The sequence below is a fragment of the Perca fluviatilis genome, chromosome 21 (assembly GCF_010015445.1).
Source record: "Perca fluviatilis chromosome 21, GENO_Pfluv_1.0, whole genome shotgun sequence".
NCBI classification, from domain to species: Eukaryota; Metazoa; Chordata; class Actinopteri; order Perciformes; family Percidae; genus Perca; species Perca fluviatilis.
In genome coordinates, this window is record NC_053132.1 from 4,114,985 (window position 1) to 4,132,559 (window position 17,575).

Below are 17,575 nucleotides of genomic sequence, written 5' to 3' on the forward strand. Positions count from 1 at the left end.
GTTTTAAACTTCAACAGAGTACCCAGCTTCAAGGAAGTTAACACTTGTCAATGGAGAGTGGCCAGACTCTCTGGACAAATGAAATGGACCAGAGTCTGGTAGGACCAGGCTAATGGACCAGAGTCTGGTAGGACCAGGCTAACCTGGGGGTACCTTGGTGAAGTCACTTTGGCCTACAATAATGTGAAGGGTGGCCTGTACAAATGAAATGGACCAGAGTCTGGTAGGATGCTAATAAAAAAGAGAGATAATCAGCAAATCCTCTCATTAAAGTAGCCAAAACTGGAGAATGGGAAGAAAGAATTTTCTGTTAATCAACTAACTTATTTATCTACTACACGTCCTGCACTAGGGCTGCACAGTGATATATATATATATGTGTGTGTGTGTGTGTGTGTGTGTGTGTGTGTGTGTGTGTGTGTGTGTGTGTGTGTGTGTGTGTGTGTGTATATATATATATATATATATATATATATATATATATATATATATATATATATATATATATATATATATGTATATATATGTATATGTATATGTGTGTATATATATATATATATGTATATATATGTGTATATATATTATATTTTTTTATATCATCACAATATCAACACACATGGCGAAAGACACTCATCTGAAGTTAAAAAAGAAAGTATTATTTAAAAACTGCACTTTAAAATGTAACTATCATACTTACATACTTACTTACTTTAATGGTGCCTTTTGTGTTCAGTTCAATTTGTTCAATAAAATAATGGTAGAATTGATTTCCTTTAATTATTTTTATAATTCAACAAGCAATTAGTTGTCTTCAATAAACACATTGTTTTATGTAAAGCACTGTGAATTGCCCTGTTGCTGAAATGTGCTATACAAATAAAGCTGCCCTACCTTGCCTTAGGAACTGCTGAATGCATATGTACCCATATGGTTCTCCTTAACCCTCTGTCATTTTGTCAACCCAGTGTCCTCAGGAGGCTGATCGCTGTTACGGACCGTGCGTGTGACCGTGGCGACGGCATGGTGAGTCCCCTATACGTGGCCATCCACAGCCATCAGAGCAAGAGTGTCGAGATGCTCTTGAGAGAAGGTTTCAGCCCAGATGCCCAGGACTGCACGCACATCCTGGGCATCCGTTCACCACTCTCCTTCGCCTTGTGTCGCACATCCAGCAAACCATACAGGTTTGTTAGAAAGCACATTCGCCCTTGTCACAGACACAAGAACAAACGCAAAATAAAACATGGATTTGTACTTGATTTCAATTCAAATCTCTTTCAGTGAATCGGTGGGGCTGCTGGTAGCTGCAGGAGCAAGTTTGAGTGAGGAGGACTGGATTTATGCCTTGGCCACTGACGAAACAGACCTGCTGCAACTGATACTTAAGCATAGATGGATCCCTCGACCAGAGGCTTTGACCAGGGACTGTTCTGTACCACATCATCATGGGAAAGCTGTATTAAAGCTGCAGGAAGTGAGGGAGCTGCTCTGTGTGGCACTAAGCCAAGTCCACTTTGCAGCCCGCTGGCTTCCTCTGCTTCTGAAGGCAGGACTGGAACCTTCTTTGCTGCTTCAGCCCCACATGTAAGACAAGTCGACTTTTTCACTCTTTGTTCAAGTATCAGATGGCTGTACTGTACTCGATCAATTTCTTTCTGTCCTTTATTCTATGATTGCTAGGTTGGAGCAGGCAGACAGTGAAGTGCTGAATTACCTGCTCGAGTTTGTAAACTGGTCGAATCTGTCTCCCCCTTTGAAACATATTCTGGATCGAAGACGGGCAGAGAAGACCTGGGAACCATGTCCACATTTCGGTACACTGACACAAATATACACTGCAGATTTACAGGGCTCAGTCGACCAATCGGTCATTTTGGTCTTAGTCAACTAAGATTAATTGGGTTGATTAGTCATTTTATTGACTGAATGATTTTTTTTTCCAAGAATCTTTCTGAGCACATCTCTGGCAAACACAAGATTTAGGGTAAGGATAAGATAAGATAAAACCTTATTGTCTGTTCACACAGCAAAAATGCTTGCATATATATAAATCAACTAATCAACTAGTTAGTCGACTTAGTTGAGGACAGCCATACACATTTGCTTTTATTAAAGGTCCCATAGCATGAAAATTTCACTTTATGAGGTTTTTAACATTAATATGAGTCCCCCAGCCTGCCTATGGTCCCCCAGTGGCTAGAAATGGTGATAGGTGTAAACCGAGCCCTGGGTATCCTGCTCTGCCTTTGAGAAAATGAAAGCTGAGATGGGCCGTTCTGGAATCTTTCTTGTTATGAGGTCATAAGGAGCAAGGTTACCTCCCCTTTCTCTGCTTTTCCCGCCCAGAGAATTTGGCCAACCCATGAGAAAGAGAGAGAGACATCATGGCTTTCAAACGAGCAAAGTGGCAGTTGGTCAAGGCCACACCCCCACCCTCCACCTTGCCCCCCCCCCTCTCCTCCTCAATAGCTACAGACACAGAAATGGCACATCCTAAGGAAAGCTCATTGTGGGACTGGCTCTAGTGGCTGTAATTCTGCACCAAGGCTGAATTTTGGGAAAGAGACTTCAGATACAGTATTAGGGGACCACTAAGGTCTATATAAAAGAGACTTCAGATACAGTATTAGGGGACCACTAAGGTCTATATAAAAGAGACTTCAGATACAGTATTAGGGGACCACTAAGGTCTGTATAAAAGAGACTTCAGATACAGTATTAGGGGACCACTAAGGTCTGTATAAAAGAGACTTCAGATACAGTATTAGGGGACCACTAAGGTCTATATAAAAGAGACTTCAGATACAGTATTAGGGGACCACTAAGGTCTATATAAAAGAGACTTCAGATACAGTATTAGGGGACCACTAAGGCCTGTATAAAAGAGACTTCAGATACAGTATTAGGGGACCACTAAGGTCTGTATAAAAGAGACTTCAGATACAGTATTAGGGGACCACTAAGTCCTATATAAAAGCATCCAAAGAGCACCATCTCATGAGACCTTTAAATTGTAGTGAACTGTAAGTGATGACATTTTCCCTTTCCTTTTCCTCTCCTCCCTCCAGACTCCGTTCCCTGTCTTTCCCACATGTGTCGGCTGCAGGTACGGTCAGTGTTGGGACCAGATCTACTGATGAGGACCGATGTTGTGCAGCAGCTCCCTGTGCCCTCCCTACTTCACGACTTCCTCCAATTCGGAGACATCCCGGAAGCTTCCTACACACACTCACCGCCATCACCACTTTCAAATCGACTACAGGGATACCGCAGCACACACGAACACAGACATGTTCTGTAACCCCATCCAGTCTTCCTCTTTATGTTGCTTTAAGGTTGTGAAATCATCTTATTTCACACTGTTTTGTATACCGTGTCAGCTTATTACAGCTCCTCATGGAAGCTACATGTTTGAGCCATGTTTTTATGGCAGCACTATTCCATCAAATGGACATATTTCAGATGTTTCATTTTACAAACATTTCCTCACAGTTCAGCATGGTTGGTATCTTTGGAGACTTTGGGATCACAATAAATAAAATGTTATGTGGGTTTTAACAATGTTTGACGACACAGGTGGGCTTACTTTTCAAATATGAATTTACTTATTTGCATATTGCAATATAACCAAGCTGTTTGTATTAAGTTGTTTCTATCGGCCAGTGCATTTGTGCTTTAATTTTGATTCTTTTTCATTGTGCTGTATTTATTTTACCCACCAAAACCAAACAAGTGGTGTTTGTTCAGTTTACATTTGTGATATGACAATAAAAGACCTTTGATCAAATTCTGATTGGTGCAAACCGTTGTCATTAACACCGAGACCAGATCTGATTGGTTAACGTCACATCTATATTTGACAGGCGGAAGTAGCGACGTAAAGAAACGGGAGAATTCGTTTTAGCGGGGTTTACTTGACATAAAACCAAATGTAATGTAAGGCCGTTGAACCACACGTTGAGGAAAGATATGACTTAATGTATTTCATACGTGAGTATATGAAAGTTTGTTTGTATCATTGCATTTGTGTGTTTTCCATCGGCTGTGTTGCTGTAGCTTGCTAGCTTGACTCCTTCGCTTGTCAGCGTTCAGTGCGTTAGCTCAGGCGAGCAGCACACACGTCTAATATCTGGCTAGTCATTATAACTAGCTAGCTAAATGCTGATATGACAGGTAAGTTACGCCAGGTGACATTTGCGGCACGCTTTGCCGAAAGCCGCTTTACGAACATTTACGGTAGTGCCGTTGTTGTCAACACGGTTTCTGTTACTGGGCTCCGGAGTCCAGCCAGTGAGCACAGCGTCGCCCCGGTGAGCAGCTCCGAGGCGACGGGAGGAAACGCTATAGCTTGCTGCCTATCTGAGAGAATATGAGGTAGATTTAAAGCGAGCTTTCATCTAGTGTATCTTTGTTAGACATGCATGCAAATTAAGGAACTCAATTTAGTGCACACATTGCAACAGTCAGCAGTCTTTGCAAGAGAAAGGGCTTACTCCACATCAGTGCTATACGAAAATATAATTGGACGTTGTTGTTACAAAGATCATTGACCAATGTATCCCTCCATCCGTGATCCATGACTACATTACTGTCGAAAAAATCCATCAAATCCATGGTGAAAGTATGTGAATTTGTAGCTAACGTGTACTCAAAATCTGTAATTCTACAGCAACATGACATTGATGTAGGCCTATTTGAATTGTTTGCTAAATCTTAGTAATGTAGGAAATGTAACTTTTTGAAGCACTGAATACTTATGAAGCCATTGTGTTTGGCTCAATGGTTCACTGTAATCAAAAATAAATAAGGGTGGCATTTGCTGACCAAAACCCAAAGTTTTACTGCTTTCATTTATTTTTTTCCTTTTCCTAATTTTACTTGCAGCTGAGGCCAGCATTAGGGAGACTACTTCTCGTCCGTACGTCATCCAGATGAGGCATGCTGGAAGTATGCAGCCCATGTATAGGAGAGATGCTGGAGTCTGGCACCAAACAAAGAGTCTTCTCTACAAGAATCTGCTCATCAAATGGAGGACCAAGCAACAGAGTCTTCAGGTGCTTAGTTTGCAGCAGACCGATATGAATCTGTTCAGTTTCATTTAGTCGTTCTGTTGCTGTGACATTTCATTGCCCACAATTGTCATGCAGCAAAATCAATGTTTACAGTGTTCAGCATAAGTGAATACACCCATGCTAAAGTTGACTAAAAAGAAGAATTTAAAAAAATCATCTTTTGGAAATTGATCTTAATGCCTTAATTAAAAAAATGAGGAAAAATCCAGCCTTTAAGGAAACCAATTTTCTTTGTGAATGAATAATGTATCGTAAATAAATAAATGTTCTTCCTTAAAATACAGGGGGCATAAGTATAGACACTCCTATGTTAAATTCCCATAGAGGCAGGCAGATTTTAATTTTTAAAGGCCAGTTATTTCATGGATCCGGGATACTATGCATCCTGATAAAGTTCCCTTGGCCTTTGGAATTAAAATAGCCCCCCCCCACATCATCACATACCCTTCACCATACCTAGAGATTGGCATGGTTTTATTTCAGTTAGCCTAATAGCTGGTTTGATTTGCATTGAGAGATGATTTTATGGAAAGTACCCCATGCCAATCTCTAGGTATGGTGAAGGGTATGTGATGATGTGGGGGTATTTTTGTAATTCAGGCATTAATATCATTAATATCAATTTTTTTTTATTCCTCTTTTTAGTCAACTTTAGCATGGGTGTATTCACTTATGCTGAGCACTGGAGTTTGTGCTATGGAGCAATAATAGGTGTAGAAAGAACAAGGCTTGTAGTGTGTGTGGATGGATAACAGCTTGTGCGGCTGTTGAAATGAGAACCTAATGCCGGTAATTTATGATATAATTATAGATGAACTCATTTTTATTTCTTTGTTACTCTCTTACATTTATATACTGTATATATCTGTCAATTTATTTAAACAGTCCTTGGGCTCTGTTAATTCTGTAACTCTGTTTTACCCCTCACAGTTAAAGGAGGAAAGAAATATGTGTTGAAAGGTTGGTTTATCCCGTGATGCGCCGTTATTTTGCATTCCACACACATTTTCTCAAGGATAGCACTCTGTCGAGAGAGAGAGAGAGAGAGAGAGAGAGAGAGAGAAAACCTCAGCTAGCGTTAATAAGTCTGATAATGGAGAGCGAGAGAGAGATCTCTCTGTTGTTGTTGTTCCAGGAAAACCTCGGCTAGCGTTAAAAAGTCTGATAATGGAGAGAGAGAGAGAGAGAGAGAGAGAGAGATCTCTCTGTTGTTGTTGTTCCAGGAAAACCTCGGCTAGCGTTAAAAAGTCTGATAATGTAGAGAGAGAGAGAGAGATCTCTCTGTTGTTGTTGTTCCAGGAAAACCTCGGCTAGCATTAATAAGTCTGATAATGTAGAGAGAGAGAGAGAGATCTCTCTGTTGTTGTTGTTCCAGGAAAACCTCGGCTAGCGTTAATAAGTCTGATAATGTGGTCATTTCTTTTTACGCCTATGGCTGCTCCAGTGCAACAAAAAATAACAGCACCCAAACCTCTTGCCCTTGTTAAAGGACTCATTAATAAATACACAATATACAATTAGATTTGGGCAATAAATACAAAGACTTGGCTTGTGCATCCTCTCCGTTCCAATCTCTTTTGTTTGTCGGACCATGCATTTTTCATTGGGCTTGAAGTTGCACTGATGCATTTTTAATGTCTCTGTGTATCAACTTTACTTTCGAGAGGTAGTGCCGAGGGACCTCCTGCAGCTTCCTCAACAGCTGTTAGGAAAGTCCAGGATTTTCCCGAAGCTGCAGTGCGATTTAATGTGGCTTGTTTACTTCATACCAGAGATGCCAACCGTTTGTCACTGGCTGCTTGAGCTCAGGTGACCGCTTATCCTGGGTTACTCTAAGATGGCGGCCTTGTTGGTTTGTAAGGAGAAGCTATGCTGTTTGGAGCATGAAGTGTTTACTAAATGGGATTTTCATTATATTGTGCACATAGATAATCCCAGGTGAACCAAATCTTAATGAGTTTTCCCAGTGGAACCCTGTCAACCGCAAGCCTTAATATAGCTCTTGGTCAAAAAAAATTTTAAAAGCCTGACAAGCTCTGGAATCAGCTCTTGACGTGCCAATGGCTCCCAATTGATTGACTGTGTTGCACAAGGTCAAGCTGTAGCATGTTGTTAATGGCTCGGAGGAGAGAGAGAGTGGTTCTTCATCATTAGAGCTCCAAACAGTCAACATGGACAAATCCCCCCCCCATCCCTACCCATCCCAGACAAACCTCAAGAAAAGATGACAGAGTAACTACAATGTTCCCGTAGAATCAACAAAATGGACCATAAACCTTGCTCGATGGTGTTTTGAGCCCCCAACGTCGACTTCAAGGCACCTAACCCTTTTATGTGGAGATAGATTGGGATCACTGGGGCATTTAGTTTCATAACTCTATATATATTGTTATTTTTTTATCTTGTAATGTCTCCAGGAGAGAGGCCAGGGCAGGCGTGGAGGTGACCTTTTTATTTAAAGTTTTATTCTCCCGCTGTCCGTCCTGTCCAGTGGTTCTTTTAACCTTTTGCCTTTTAATATCTGGCCTTCTTTTAAACAGATTTTTTTATATATATAACCAAACTTGGCTTTTTAAGGAGGTTTTAAAGTGTTTTAATTAGTGCTGTCAGTTAAAGGCGTTATTAAGCAGCGCTGCCTGGAAGGCGACGTTGGGGGCTGAAAACACCAAACACCATAAACCTTAATCAAAGTAGACATATGTAGAAATGACAACACCATAAGCCCATCATACACGTCTCTCCCCAGCACAAAGCTTCCTAGGAGCCCTCCAGAAAGCTCAGCTACTTTCCCCATTTTCTAGTCTGGACATCCAATCTGGCAAACCCTTTCTATATAACTTTGTTTCAAACGCTGCCACCCTAGCCATCTAACAAGCCCACTCCTGGATTGATGGCACCCTTTCATTCTTCCATCCTCTTAAAATAATCAGTCTGGCTATCGTTAAACTAGTCTGGACCCAGCTTCTTACTGTATGTGCTTATCCATCCCGTTTTAGGATTGACCCATCTCACAGAATAAATCATCTTGGGCTGAATGGAACCTGGGTCCCTGCAATCCAACTTAGTTATCACGTATCCCGCTGCAAAATTCCTTGACCTCATCACAGAACACAGGCACTAATAAAGGATTATTTCTTGGCAATGAAAATAAGCCATTTACATGTGGATCCATGTTCTAAGCCTCAGCTTTAGGTAGTGACCAAATCCAACTGGGAGGAGATGCCAGATGACAGACACCGAATATGTTGAAGATATATTCCATCGCCCCTGGGGTGTCAGGGTTTTCTCATCAGTTGTTCGTTTTGTGTGTCTGTCTTTGTAGGAACTGATCCTACCCCTGCTACTGTTGGGTCTCCTGGTACTCATCAGCACTGTGAATCCTCACGTTTATTATGGAGGCATCAGCACTATGGAGCTGGAGCGCGAAGACCACTTCTTCAAGGGCCTGGGCTACACACCCATCACTAACGTCACCAACCACATCATGGAAGAGGTGGCCCAGGAGATGCGTGAGTGTCTGAGAATCCTCTCGTCCTTTAAATTCGCACCTACAGTACAAGACACCTACCCTGGAAATCCAGAGTTCTCGCGAGAGCACAATTTGAATTTGCTCAGCGGGTCACTCTGGCATTCAGTAATTATGCTCATTAACTATGCCCTTGTAGCCAAGCTGCACCAATCACATCGCTGTATTTGATATAGGCTATAATATAAGATAAGATGGATAAGAAGCTGTTATTGCCATTACTGTATAATACAATTAGCGCTGAACAATTTGGGGAAAAAGTCTGAATTTTTTTTTTTTTTTTAGCTACATATTGCACCTTCTACCACCTAAATAAATAAATAAATGAAAAATACACTGAAAATAAAACATTTGTTCTTAAAACAATCTGATATGTAACGTTATTCCAGCATTTATCTAATGAAAAAAACGTAAATGTAAAAATGAAAAGAGGACTACAAAATATGGAACCAGATGTTACACCAAACTTTCAACTAAATATGTCAGTCGATTATTTGCGGCCTTCACGATTAGCTAATCGCATTCTTTTAAATTTTGATTTGAAAGGGTTAATCATTCACCCCTAAATAAATTGCAAATGCCCCTTCCATACTGTGTTGCGCACATATGTATACTATAACATAAAAACAACATATTTTATTCGAAAACCAACCTTAATCATAAAACAAGGGCAGGTAGTTTGTGATAATCAAATAAATTGCATCTTTCTAAACACATAATTTTTTTTTTTTTTTTTTCTCTATCCTTGTGTTGTCAGACCTCCAGGATCATCTGGAGATGTTTGCCAGCGAGGAGGACCTGGAGAACGCCAGTCTGTATGAGCCTTCCAGCTACGTCGGTGTTGTGTTCACGGACAGCGCTGCCACGTCGTACAGGCTGCGCTTCCCCTACAACCAGCTGCCCTTACCCAGCGATTACACAGAATCTATCGGTAAAGTCTAACGGGATTTTCTTTATTTTGCCTTCTTTATACTACAAAGACAATATATTTGCTCAGTTTGAACATTAAATATATTGTCTTTGTAGTGTGTTCAATTGAATATAGGTTGAAAAGGCAAATCATTATTTAATTATAGTATTCTGTTTTCATTTCCGTTTTACACAACATCACAACTTCAATGGAATGGCGGTTTGTATATACGTAAATATTTTTCCTGAAAGGTTTTCAGTCCTCCCTCTATTTAAACCTATTCTGAAGAGTACATTTGAAATGGATTCAGTTACCGGTGAACAGACTGCAGGCTCCATGATTGCAAAGCAAAACCTAATTTTTAGAACATTTTACAGATTATACTTGTAATACAAAATTACGTAAACCTTCACATACACTACACACTGCCCAGGAGGCCTTTGGTTTAAAGACTCCATGCTGAAGCATTTAATAGCATACAATGCCTTTTTTAAAAGCAACTCATTTTCCAGTGCCAACATGTACGTAAAATAAATATAACAAGAAATAAAATAAGTAGTGCAAAAAAGGGGGTAAGGTGCAAAGTTCTGAGACGCTATATACATATATTAAAAAATGAAATGGTTTTATATGCAGTGTGGGTTATTGCACATTATTTGAATATTGCCAAATAGTGGTGATCATATTCAATGAGTAATAGATATAACTAATAAGATATATAATAGATTTAATGCACTCATACTAGTTTGTAGGTAATTGGTTATCAATAAGTTGATATGTAAGGAATAATGTCCATGTCAGGTGACATTGAGTTGGCAGTTGGGGGGATAAGTGTGTATTGAATGATCTACCTGTGTGAGGGAGCACAGAGCTGAAATATAAAGTGTTTGTCATTTATATCTGGCACACATAAAGCTTATGTTGTTGTCGTTGTGTTTGTTCTCCTCTAGCCAACTGTTTCACCAGCTCGGTGAACTGCAGAGCAGCTAATTACTGGTACTCTGGCTTCATCCGCCTCCAGTCTCTGATCGATGCAGCTATCATCCAGGTGAGACAGGCCGCAGATCAGCACAATGCTCCCCTGGTCTGAACCAACTCCACCTTACAGAGGGAACAAAGCTGCACTGCGAGTGTTGTTCAGAATAAGTTACTAGGGCCACGAGACGATATGCTTTTGTCCCGATTCGATTCTTTCACGGTACATGGGAGCCGATTGGATTCTAGAAGTACTGCGATTCGATAGTATTGAGTATTGTGATTTTTCTTTTCCTTCTTTAACAAAAACAAAAGTTGAGACAAGATATCAGGAGGCATTTCTAAAGACAAATAGTTTTTTAAGAAGAATGCACATCACATGTCAGTCAGTCAGTCTGACATTTATTTACGTTGTAAAGAAGATTTTATGCATTTCCTGTTTCCGGTCTGTTTTGCTGGAAAAGGATATGATGTAGTCGCCGTCAGCGGTACCGCATAAACAGATAATATAACGTCAGCGGTACTGCATAAACAGAAAATATTTACTGGAATCATTGGTTTAAAAAAAAAAAGAAAAAGAAAAATATTGATTATTGGGAAACAAATTGATTTTAAAAATCGTCACAAAGAAATTACGATACATGCCTGAATCAATTCTCCTTCTCCCCCATTATTTGGTCAATTCTGAAATCACGATTATTGAATTTATTTATTCAATGACCTTTGGAAAGATGTTGCATTTACAACAGTTGAAGCTATAGTGCGTAGTTTCTGTCCCCTGAGAAATTCTAAGTAAGTGTGGGTGGGAGGGTGGGTGTAATGATTGGGTTGGGTCATGTGTAAACCTGTGGATATTACGGGAAAGAGCGAGAAGCTTCTGTATACAGGGGGATGTATGACTGCTGCAGTACTATTTATTGTCCATTTATTTTGATTTATTATTTATAACATTACATTATACAGATTGCGTGCTAATGCACTTTTTTAATGCACTTTTAAGTTAGTTTAACCTTTTTAATGGATGGGTTGGCTGTAAAACTGAATTGCCCCTTTGGGGACTAATAAAGTAATCTGAATCTGAGTAATGACAACAAAACTTTTTGTAATTGTTCAAATCAAAATTCCACAGCCCTAGTTCACGTATTGTCCGATCTAATGTAGTGCTGAAAGGAGAAGTTGGTTATTTGGTTTGTAAAAATAGAAAGAGGTGTCGATAGATGAATCTATAGTGAAGATGGTCATCACTTCCAGTCGTAGTTTGAGTCTAACGATCCCTCTGTCGTGTCCAGATGCAGACGAAGCGCTCAGTGTGGAGCGAGATGGACCTGAAGGTCGTAATGATGGGTCAGCCGGGCTCGGTGGAGGTGGAGAAATTCCCCCACGCCCTCATCTCCATCTACCTGGTCCTGGCCTTCACGCCCTTCGTCACCTTCCTCATCGTCAACGTGGCGGCGGAGAAGGAGCATCGCCTCAAAGACACCATGACCATGATGGGGCTCTACAAACAACCCTTCTTTTGGGATTTTTTTTTTTTTAGCAGTGGGGGCAGGTCTGTCTGAACAAGCAGCGCAGGCTTCGCTGTTCAGAATCCGATCTATCTTCCAAAATGTAACGCTTGTATTCCAAACGAATTGTGCTGGAAGCTGCATGGCATTTTGTCTGGTTTACCTGGGTGTTGTGTCCAGTGTGACTTAACGTTAAATGCATTTACGGGGGGGGGTAGATAGCCTATAAACTGGCTCAAATGAATATGGACGGCCATCCAGTTATAACAACCTCATCCACATTGGCTACGTTTACAAGCAGCCAATAACCCGTTCAAAACCGGAATATTAGCAACAACCCGGTCGCGCACTGCCATGTAAACACCGGCAAAAACCCGAATATGCTACCTGGGTTACCCCTTTTCTAACCCGAAATTTTGGTCATGTAAACGCATATCGGCATATCCCCATCAAAAGGAACATTGATTTGTGTTCTGCGCATGTTCTATTCTCAAGGAGTCTCTGTCTTTTGAGTAGAGGAACTTCTTGTATGCGCCAGAAATCATAGAGAGATAAATAGAGATAAACCTGGCGAGACGCAGCACAGCACCACACTTTTGGAGCGAGGAGGAAACCAATTTCTTCATTAGTGTGGTGAAAACCATGAATATAATGTCTTTATTAGTGTGGTGAAAACCATGAATATAATGTCTTTATTAGTGTGGTGAAAACCATGAATATAATGTCTTTTATTAGTGTGGTGAAAACCATGAATATAATGTCTTTATTAGTGTGGTGAAAACCATGAATATAATGTCTTTTATTAGTGTGGTGAAAACCATGAATATAATGTCTTTATTAGTGTGGTGAAAACCATGAATATAATGTCTTTATTAGTGTGGTGAAAACCATGAATATAATGTCTTTTATTAGTGTGGTGAAAACCATGAATATAATGTCTTTATTAGTGTGGTGAAAACCATGAATATAATGTCTTTTGTTGACGGCAGAAAGTACCGAGATAGTGAGATTTATAAGAAGGTGACCGAAAAGTTATTGCGTCTTAAGGTTGTCCGTAGGCTACATCCAGACGCTAACCGTGCCTCGCCGTTTAAGTTGGGATATTGCCATTTGATTACAAATTCCATGTAGGAGTAACTCTCTCTGCTCTCGCATGTAAACGGGTTATTCCGAATGTTTCAGAAACCCGAATAGTGACCTTAACCCGACCATAACCCGAAAACTCACAGCTTGTAAACGTAGTCACTGTCGAAATCATTTAGATATTGAGCCATTACACTGAAAATCTTTTAGATAACCGGTGCCTGTGATGTACTGTAGCCATCCTAACAACACGCTACCTGAACGCCTTTTTCTAGTCTCCCCGTTTCACTCTCCACAACGCTGTCTTCGGGCAAAAAGTCACGTCGTGAGATCGATAACAGTTAGCTAGCTAGCATGTTTATGTTTCTTTTGGTGTCTGCGTTTCAAATAGAGTGCGGATCGGGCCGCATTTTTCTGTGCGAGCCCGGCCCGCGTCCGACAGAGCAGTAACCGAGCCCGGCCCGAGCCGAGCCCAACAGGCATTAAGTTATTTATGTCCGAGCCCGACACAGCTAAAATCTAAAAAAATGTTCTCGTACTAATAACACCTGTACGTTTGTAGGAAGGCATTCGGAAATGTCAACAGATGAGCGCATCAGCGCACACGGGACAACAAGCGCACGTTAACACAGGCACGCGCCTACTTAATAAGCTTTTTTTTTATTTAAAATGTTCAATGCCTTATCGCGCTGATGTGACCGAGCCCGACCCAAACATAATTTCTAAATATCTGTCCGAACCCGGCCCAGCCCGCGACTACATTGTGCGTCTGCCCTATTTCTGATAGCATGGCGGCAGAAATTTTGCCATGGCGGGCCGACACTACAAAATCAACATCAACACTGCTGTAGCTTCTGACACTTGTTTAGTTTTTTTTTTATTCTATGGAAATAATCCATAATAACTCGCTTTCTGTGCGATTGTTTACATGCTTAAGTTGTTGTGTTGTTGAACAGGTTGTCATGGGGCCTCCTGTACGCCGCTCTGGTGACCACCATGTCCGTCCTGATGTCCATCATCGCTACGTACACGGCCCTGTTCCCCAACAGTGACTTCTTTGTCGTCTTCCTTCTCATCTTCCTCTATGGGATATCATCGGTGAGTAGAGCTGCGATGGAGGGAAAGTAAACCTGTTTTAAAGGGTCACTTCACCCAAATGACAATAGTATCTTCTCATTTACCCCTAGTGGCGTCTAGCCACGCAGCTAGTTTTGGTTTCGTTGTCCCAGGTTTTGAGCTATACATTTCTGAGATTTCTACCCAGCAGTGAAAAAGGAGACTCTTCTTCCCGGAAGTGATGTAGCTGTAATTAGGTGTAATGTAGGTAAAGCTACGAGACCCCAGTGTGTAGCTTTTAAGGCTGGGTTTAAAAAAATATATATATTTTTCCAATTCGATCTTCATTTAAATGATCAGATAACGATTCATAAAATTCCCAAGATCGATCTTTTAAGAGTCTCCCTTTTTAAAGCTAGACTAAAGATGCTGATATCAAATGAAACTAGAGAGTATAAGGAATCGATTTCATGCTAATTAATGCTCCAAAGTTGGGTGAAATTTGTGTTTACCATCTGCATCCCACCCTCTGCACTAAAGAAAAGTTTCTATGTAACTTAATATTCTCAATAATGCACCAGGTTAGAGGGTTCCTTGTAGGGCTGCACAATTAATTGCAATTTTGTCAAAATCGCAATATGAACTAGTGCAATATCCAAATCGCAGGGGGGTGCAATATTTGTTAAAGGCAAAATATGTGTCTAACCGTTCTAAAATAAAGTATTGTGGTGCTGCAGAGACGTCCCGGCCTACAAATTGTATCCTACTGACTAAAGAAAAAAATCTTTGTTTGGTACAGATCCTCGCAAAAATCACACGTCAATAATTTTATATATATAATGAAAATGAGAATAATGATACAAAAATGATTATTCCCTCCAATATCGTGACTCATATCGCAATATCAGTCAAAATAATCGCAATTAGATATTTTCCTCATATCATGCAGCCCTAGTTCCTTGTACAATTTACAGTAGAAGTTCTCTGAATTTTTTTCTCCATATCAAGCAAAATTGGTATTGTAACTGAAATATCCGTAATCAAATCGATATTGAAACAAATCAAATCTAAAATCAAATCGAATTGGAACCTCGTGAATCGGAATCAAATCGATTTCAGGAAATCCGTGGCAGTACCCAGCCCTAGTTGCGTTGTGTGTTCTATGCAAGATCATTTGGAAATCATTGCAGCATTACAAGCATGACATTTTCTAAAATTGTTGCTTATATTGGAAGGTTATTTATTCCCCAACCTGTTAGAAATGGACTGATAACTAACCCCAATACAGTCAGTGTTAAACTAGCATGTTTAAACTGGAGGTTTTTATTCACAGCACTGTTCAGTTCAGTTGGTGCTCTCTGCATAACAACATTGAGAGTGGTAGTCATGGAAATATTGATTTCTCTCTCTCTCTCTCTCTCTCTCTCTCTCTCTCTCTCTCTCTCTCTCTCTCTCTCTCTCTCCACAGATCTTTTTCTCCTTCATGCTGACTCCGTTATTTAAGAAGCCCAAGTTTGCCAGCACGGTGGGCTCCATGCTGACGGTGGTGTTTGGCTGCCTGTCACTCTTCACCGTGCTGATGAAGGACTTCCCGCAGCCGCTGGTCTGGCTTCTCTGTCTGCTCTCCCCCAGCGCCTTCTCAATCGGGATCGCACAGGTACCAAACGCACACTACGCTCCGCTGGTCATCTCCAAGTATATGCCGTGTAATGAAATAACCTGGTTGGCCAAGAAATGTCTCCAGGAATGTAGTTAGTACTCGGCTTGCTGGTATTGTTCCCCTCCCATGATGCTTTGCCTTCACCGGGGTCCATTTCCATCCATTTCTGCAGTTGTCGTCTTGTGACTTAGTTTTTGTCTGTGGCTTTAATTACCAGCCGCGACAGTGACACAGGCATTGTTTCTCCTTGTGAGTCTGTATCATCATTCCAACGTGTGGTCCTGGAGACACGCTTTAAGGGCAACTACCACAGAGGCCATTTTGAGTACTCTGCCAGGTGTTGATATGTCTGCAGCCAGATTTTGTTACCAAGGTAGTGCTGCAACTTGCAAGACAGAGTCTTACAGATACAAACTTTACAGACGTTTATTTTAGATCAAAATAAAGGCAGAGTTCGCAAATGGATGCGGTCCGAGCAAGTGTGCCAGAAACAGCAGGGTAGGAAGTAGTAAAGGGCCTCCCATATGCCCATGGCCCAAATTGGCATCCTGGCTATTGTGCAGTCCCATTGCAAGATGGTCTCTAGTTTGTTTTGAATTTAAAGACATTTTGTATAGTTTTTGCTACACATATTTATGAAAACCAAAAATATTTATTTTTTGACAAAATAGTTTGCATGAAGTTGTAGATTAGGTTGTTCATGTCACTTGCTAAAGAACATATACAAGTATAAGAATCAGTAACTAACTCTGAGACATTAGCATACTATCCTTTGACCACAGATGCTTCTGATTTTGATATTGCATATGTCTGTTTGCTTAAATGTAAATTTGGAGCCATGCAGTTATTGAAAAATGACACACATTGTGGGGGAATTTAATCGTGGCCACAGGAAATTGATGTGTGTATGTGTGTGTGTACACGTTAGGTGGTTTACCTGGAGGCCCAGGGAGACGGTGCTGTGTTTTCCTCCCTGGCCAACGGCCCTCATCCTCTTTACGTGCCCCTGCTCATGCTGGTTGTGGACTGCATCCTCTACCTTCTGTTGGCTGTCTACCTGGACCAGGTCCTGCCTGGTGAGTGTGTGTGTACACACACACACACACACACACACACACACACACACACACACACACACACACACACTTTAATACTATTAGTTGTATTAGTTCTGCAGCAGCAGAAAGTTTCACCGTGCGATCACTTATAAGAGGGCTGCAGCTAACGATTTTTTCCGTTGTCCATTTATCTGTCGATTATTTTCTTGAATAATGGATTAGTTGTTTGGTCTATTAAAGCAACACTACAGAACTTTTCCCGCTTCGGTCCCCCTACAGGTTGGAAGCCGATTTGTCCCATTATGTCTCATTCGAACTACAGATCCACTACCCGATCTTGCAAACTTGCATAGTGAGGTTATAGCCGGTAGAGGGCGGCAAAGTGAATGCAGAAGTGCCGTTCACCCTGTTATGAGTTGATGAACCACTGAAACGATTTTGGAAAACATTATTTTAAGTTACAAAAAGTTCTCTAGTCAGAAAATGTGGATCAGTGTTTCCCGAAAAGCCCAAAATGACATCCTCAAATGTCTCGTTTTGTCCACAACTCAAAGATATTCAGTTTACTGTCACAGAGGAGAGAAGAAACTTTTTTTTTCACATTTAACAAGCTGAGATCAGAGAATTTTAACTTGTCTTACTTTAAAAAAAACGATTAATCGATTATCAAAATAGTTGGCGATTAATTCAATAGTTGACAACTAATCACTTAATTGATTAATCTTTGCAG

General features: G+C 40.7%; 2 protein-coding genes across 5 annotated transcripts in view; both read left to right on the forward strand.

The window, feature by feature from the left end:
- The window catches only part of asb3 (ankyrin repeat and SOCS box containing 3), an 11,552-nt gene extending 7,765 nt beyond the window's left edge, over nt 1–3,787 (forward strand). For all 4 annotated transcript variants that reach the window (XM_039788629.1, XM_039788630.1, XM_039788632.1 and 1 more), the window contains exons 7-10: nt 966–1,184; nt 1,282–1,584; nt 1,681–1,814; nt 3,069–3,787. In XM_039788629.1, the coding sequence (XP_039644563.1) occupies nt 966–1,184; nt 1,282–1,584; nt 1,681–1,814; nt 3,069–3,301 (889 nt within the window). In that variant the 3' untranslated portion in view covers nt 3,302–3,787. The remainder of the gene's footprint in view (nt 1–965; nt 1,185–1,281; nt 1,585–1,680; nt 1,815–3,068) is intronic.
- Nucleotides 3,788–3,867: 80 nt separating this feature from the next.
- abca5 (ATP-binding cassette, sub-family A (ABC1), member 5) overlaps nt 3,868–17,575 on the forward strand; it is a 41,447-nt gene continuing 27,739 nt past the window's right edge. The window contains exons 1-9 of the mRNA XM_039788594.1: nt 3,868–3,990; nt 4,885–5,054; nt 8,395–8,581; nt 9,356–9,529; nt 10,459–10,556; nt 11,773–11,998; nt 14,027–14,169; nt 15,596–15,784; nt 16,716–16,863. Of these exons, the coding sequence (XP_039644528.1) occupies nt 3,978–3,990; nt 4,885–5,054; nt 8,395–8,581; nt 9,356–9,529; nt 10,459–10,556; nt 11,773–11,998; nt 14,027–14,169; nt 15,596–15,784; nt 16,716–16,863 (1,348 nt within the window). The 5' untranslated portion in view covers nt 3,868–3,977. The remainder of the gene's footprint in view (nt 3,991–4,884; nt 5,055–8,394; nt 8,582–9,355; nt 9,530–10,458; nt 10,557–11,772; nt 11,999–14,026; nt 14,170–15,595; nt 15,785–16,715; nt 16,864–17,575) is intronic.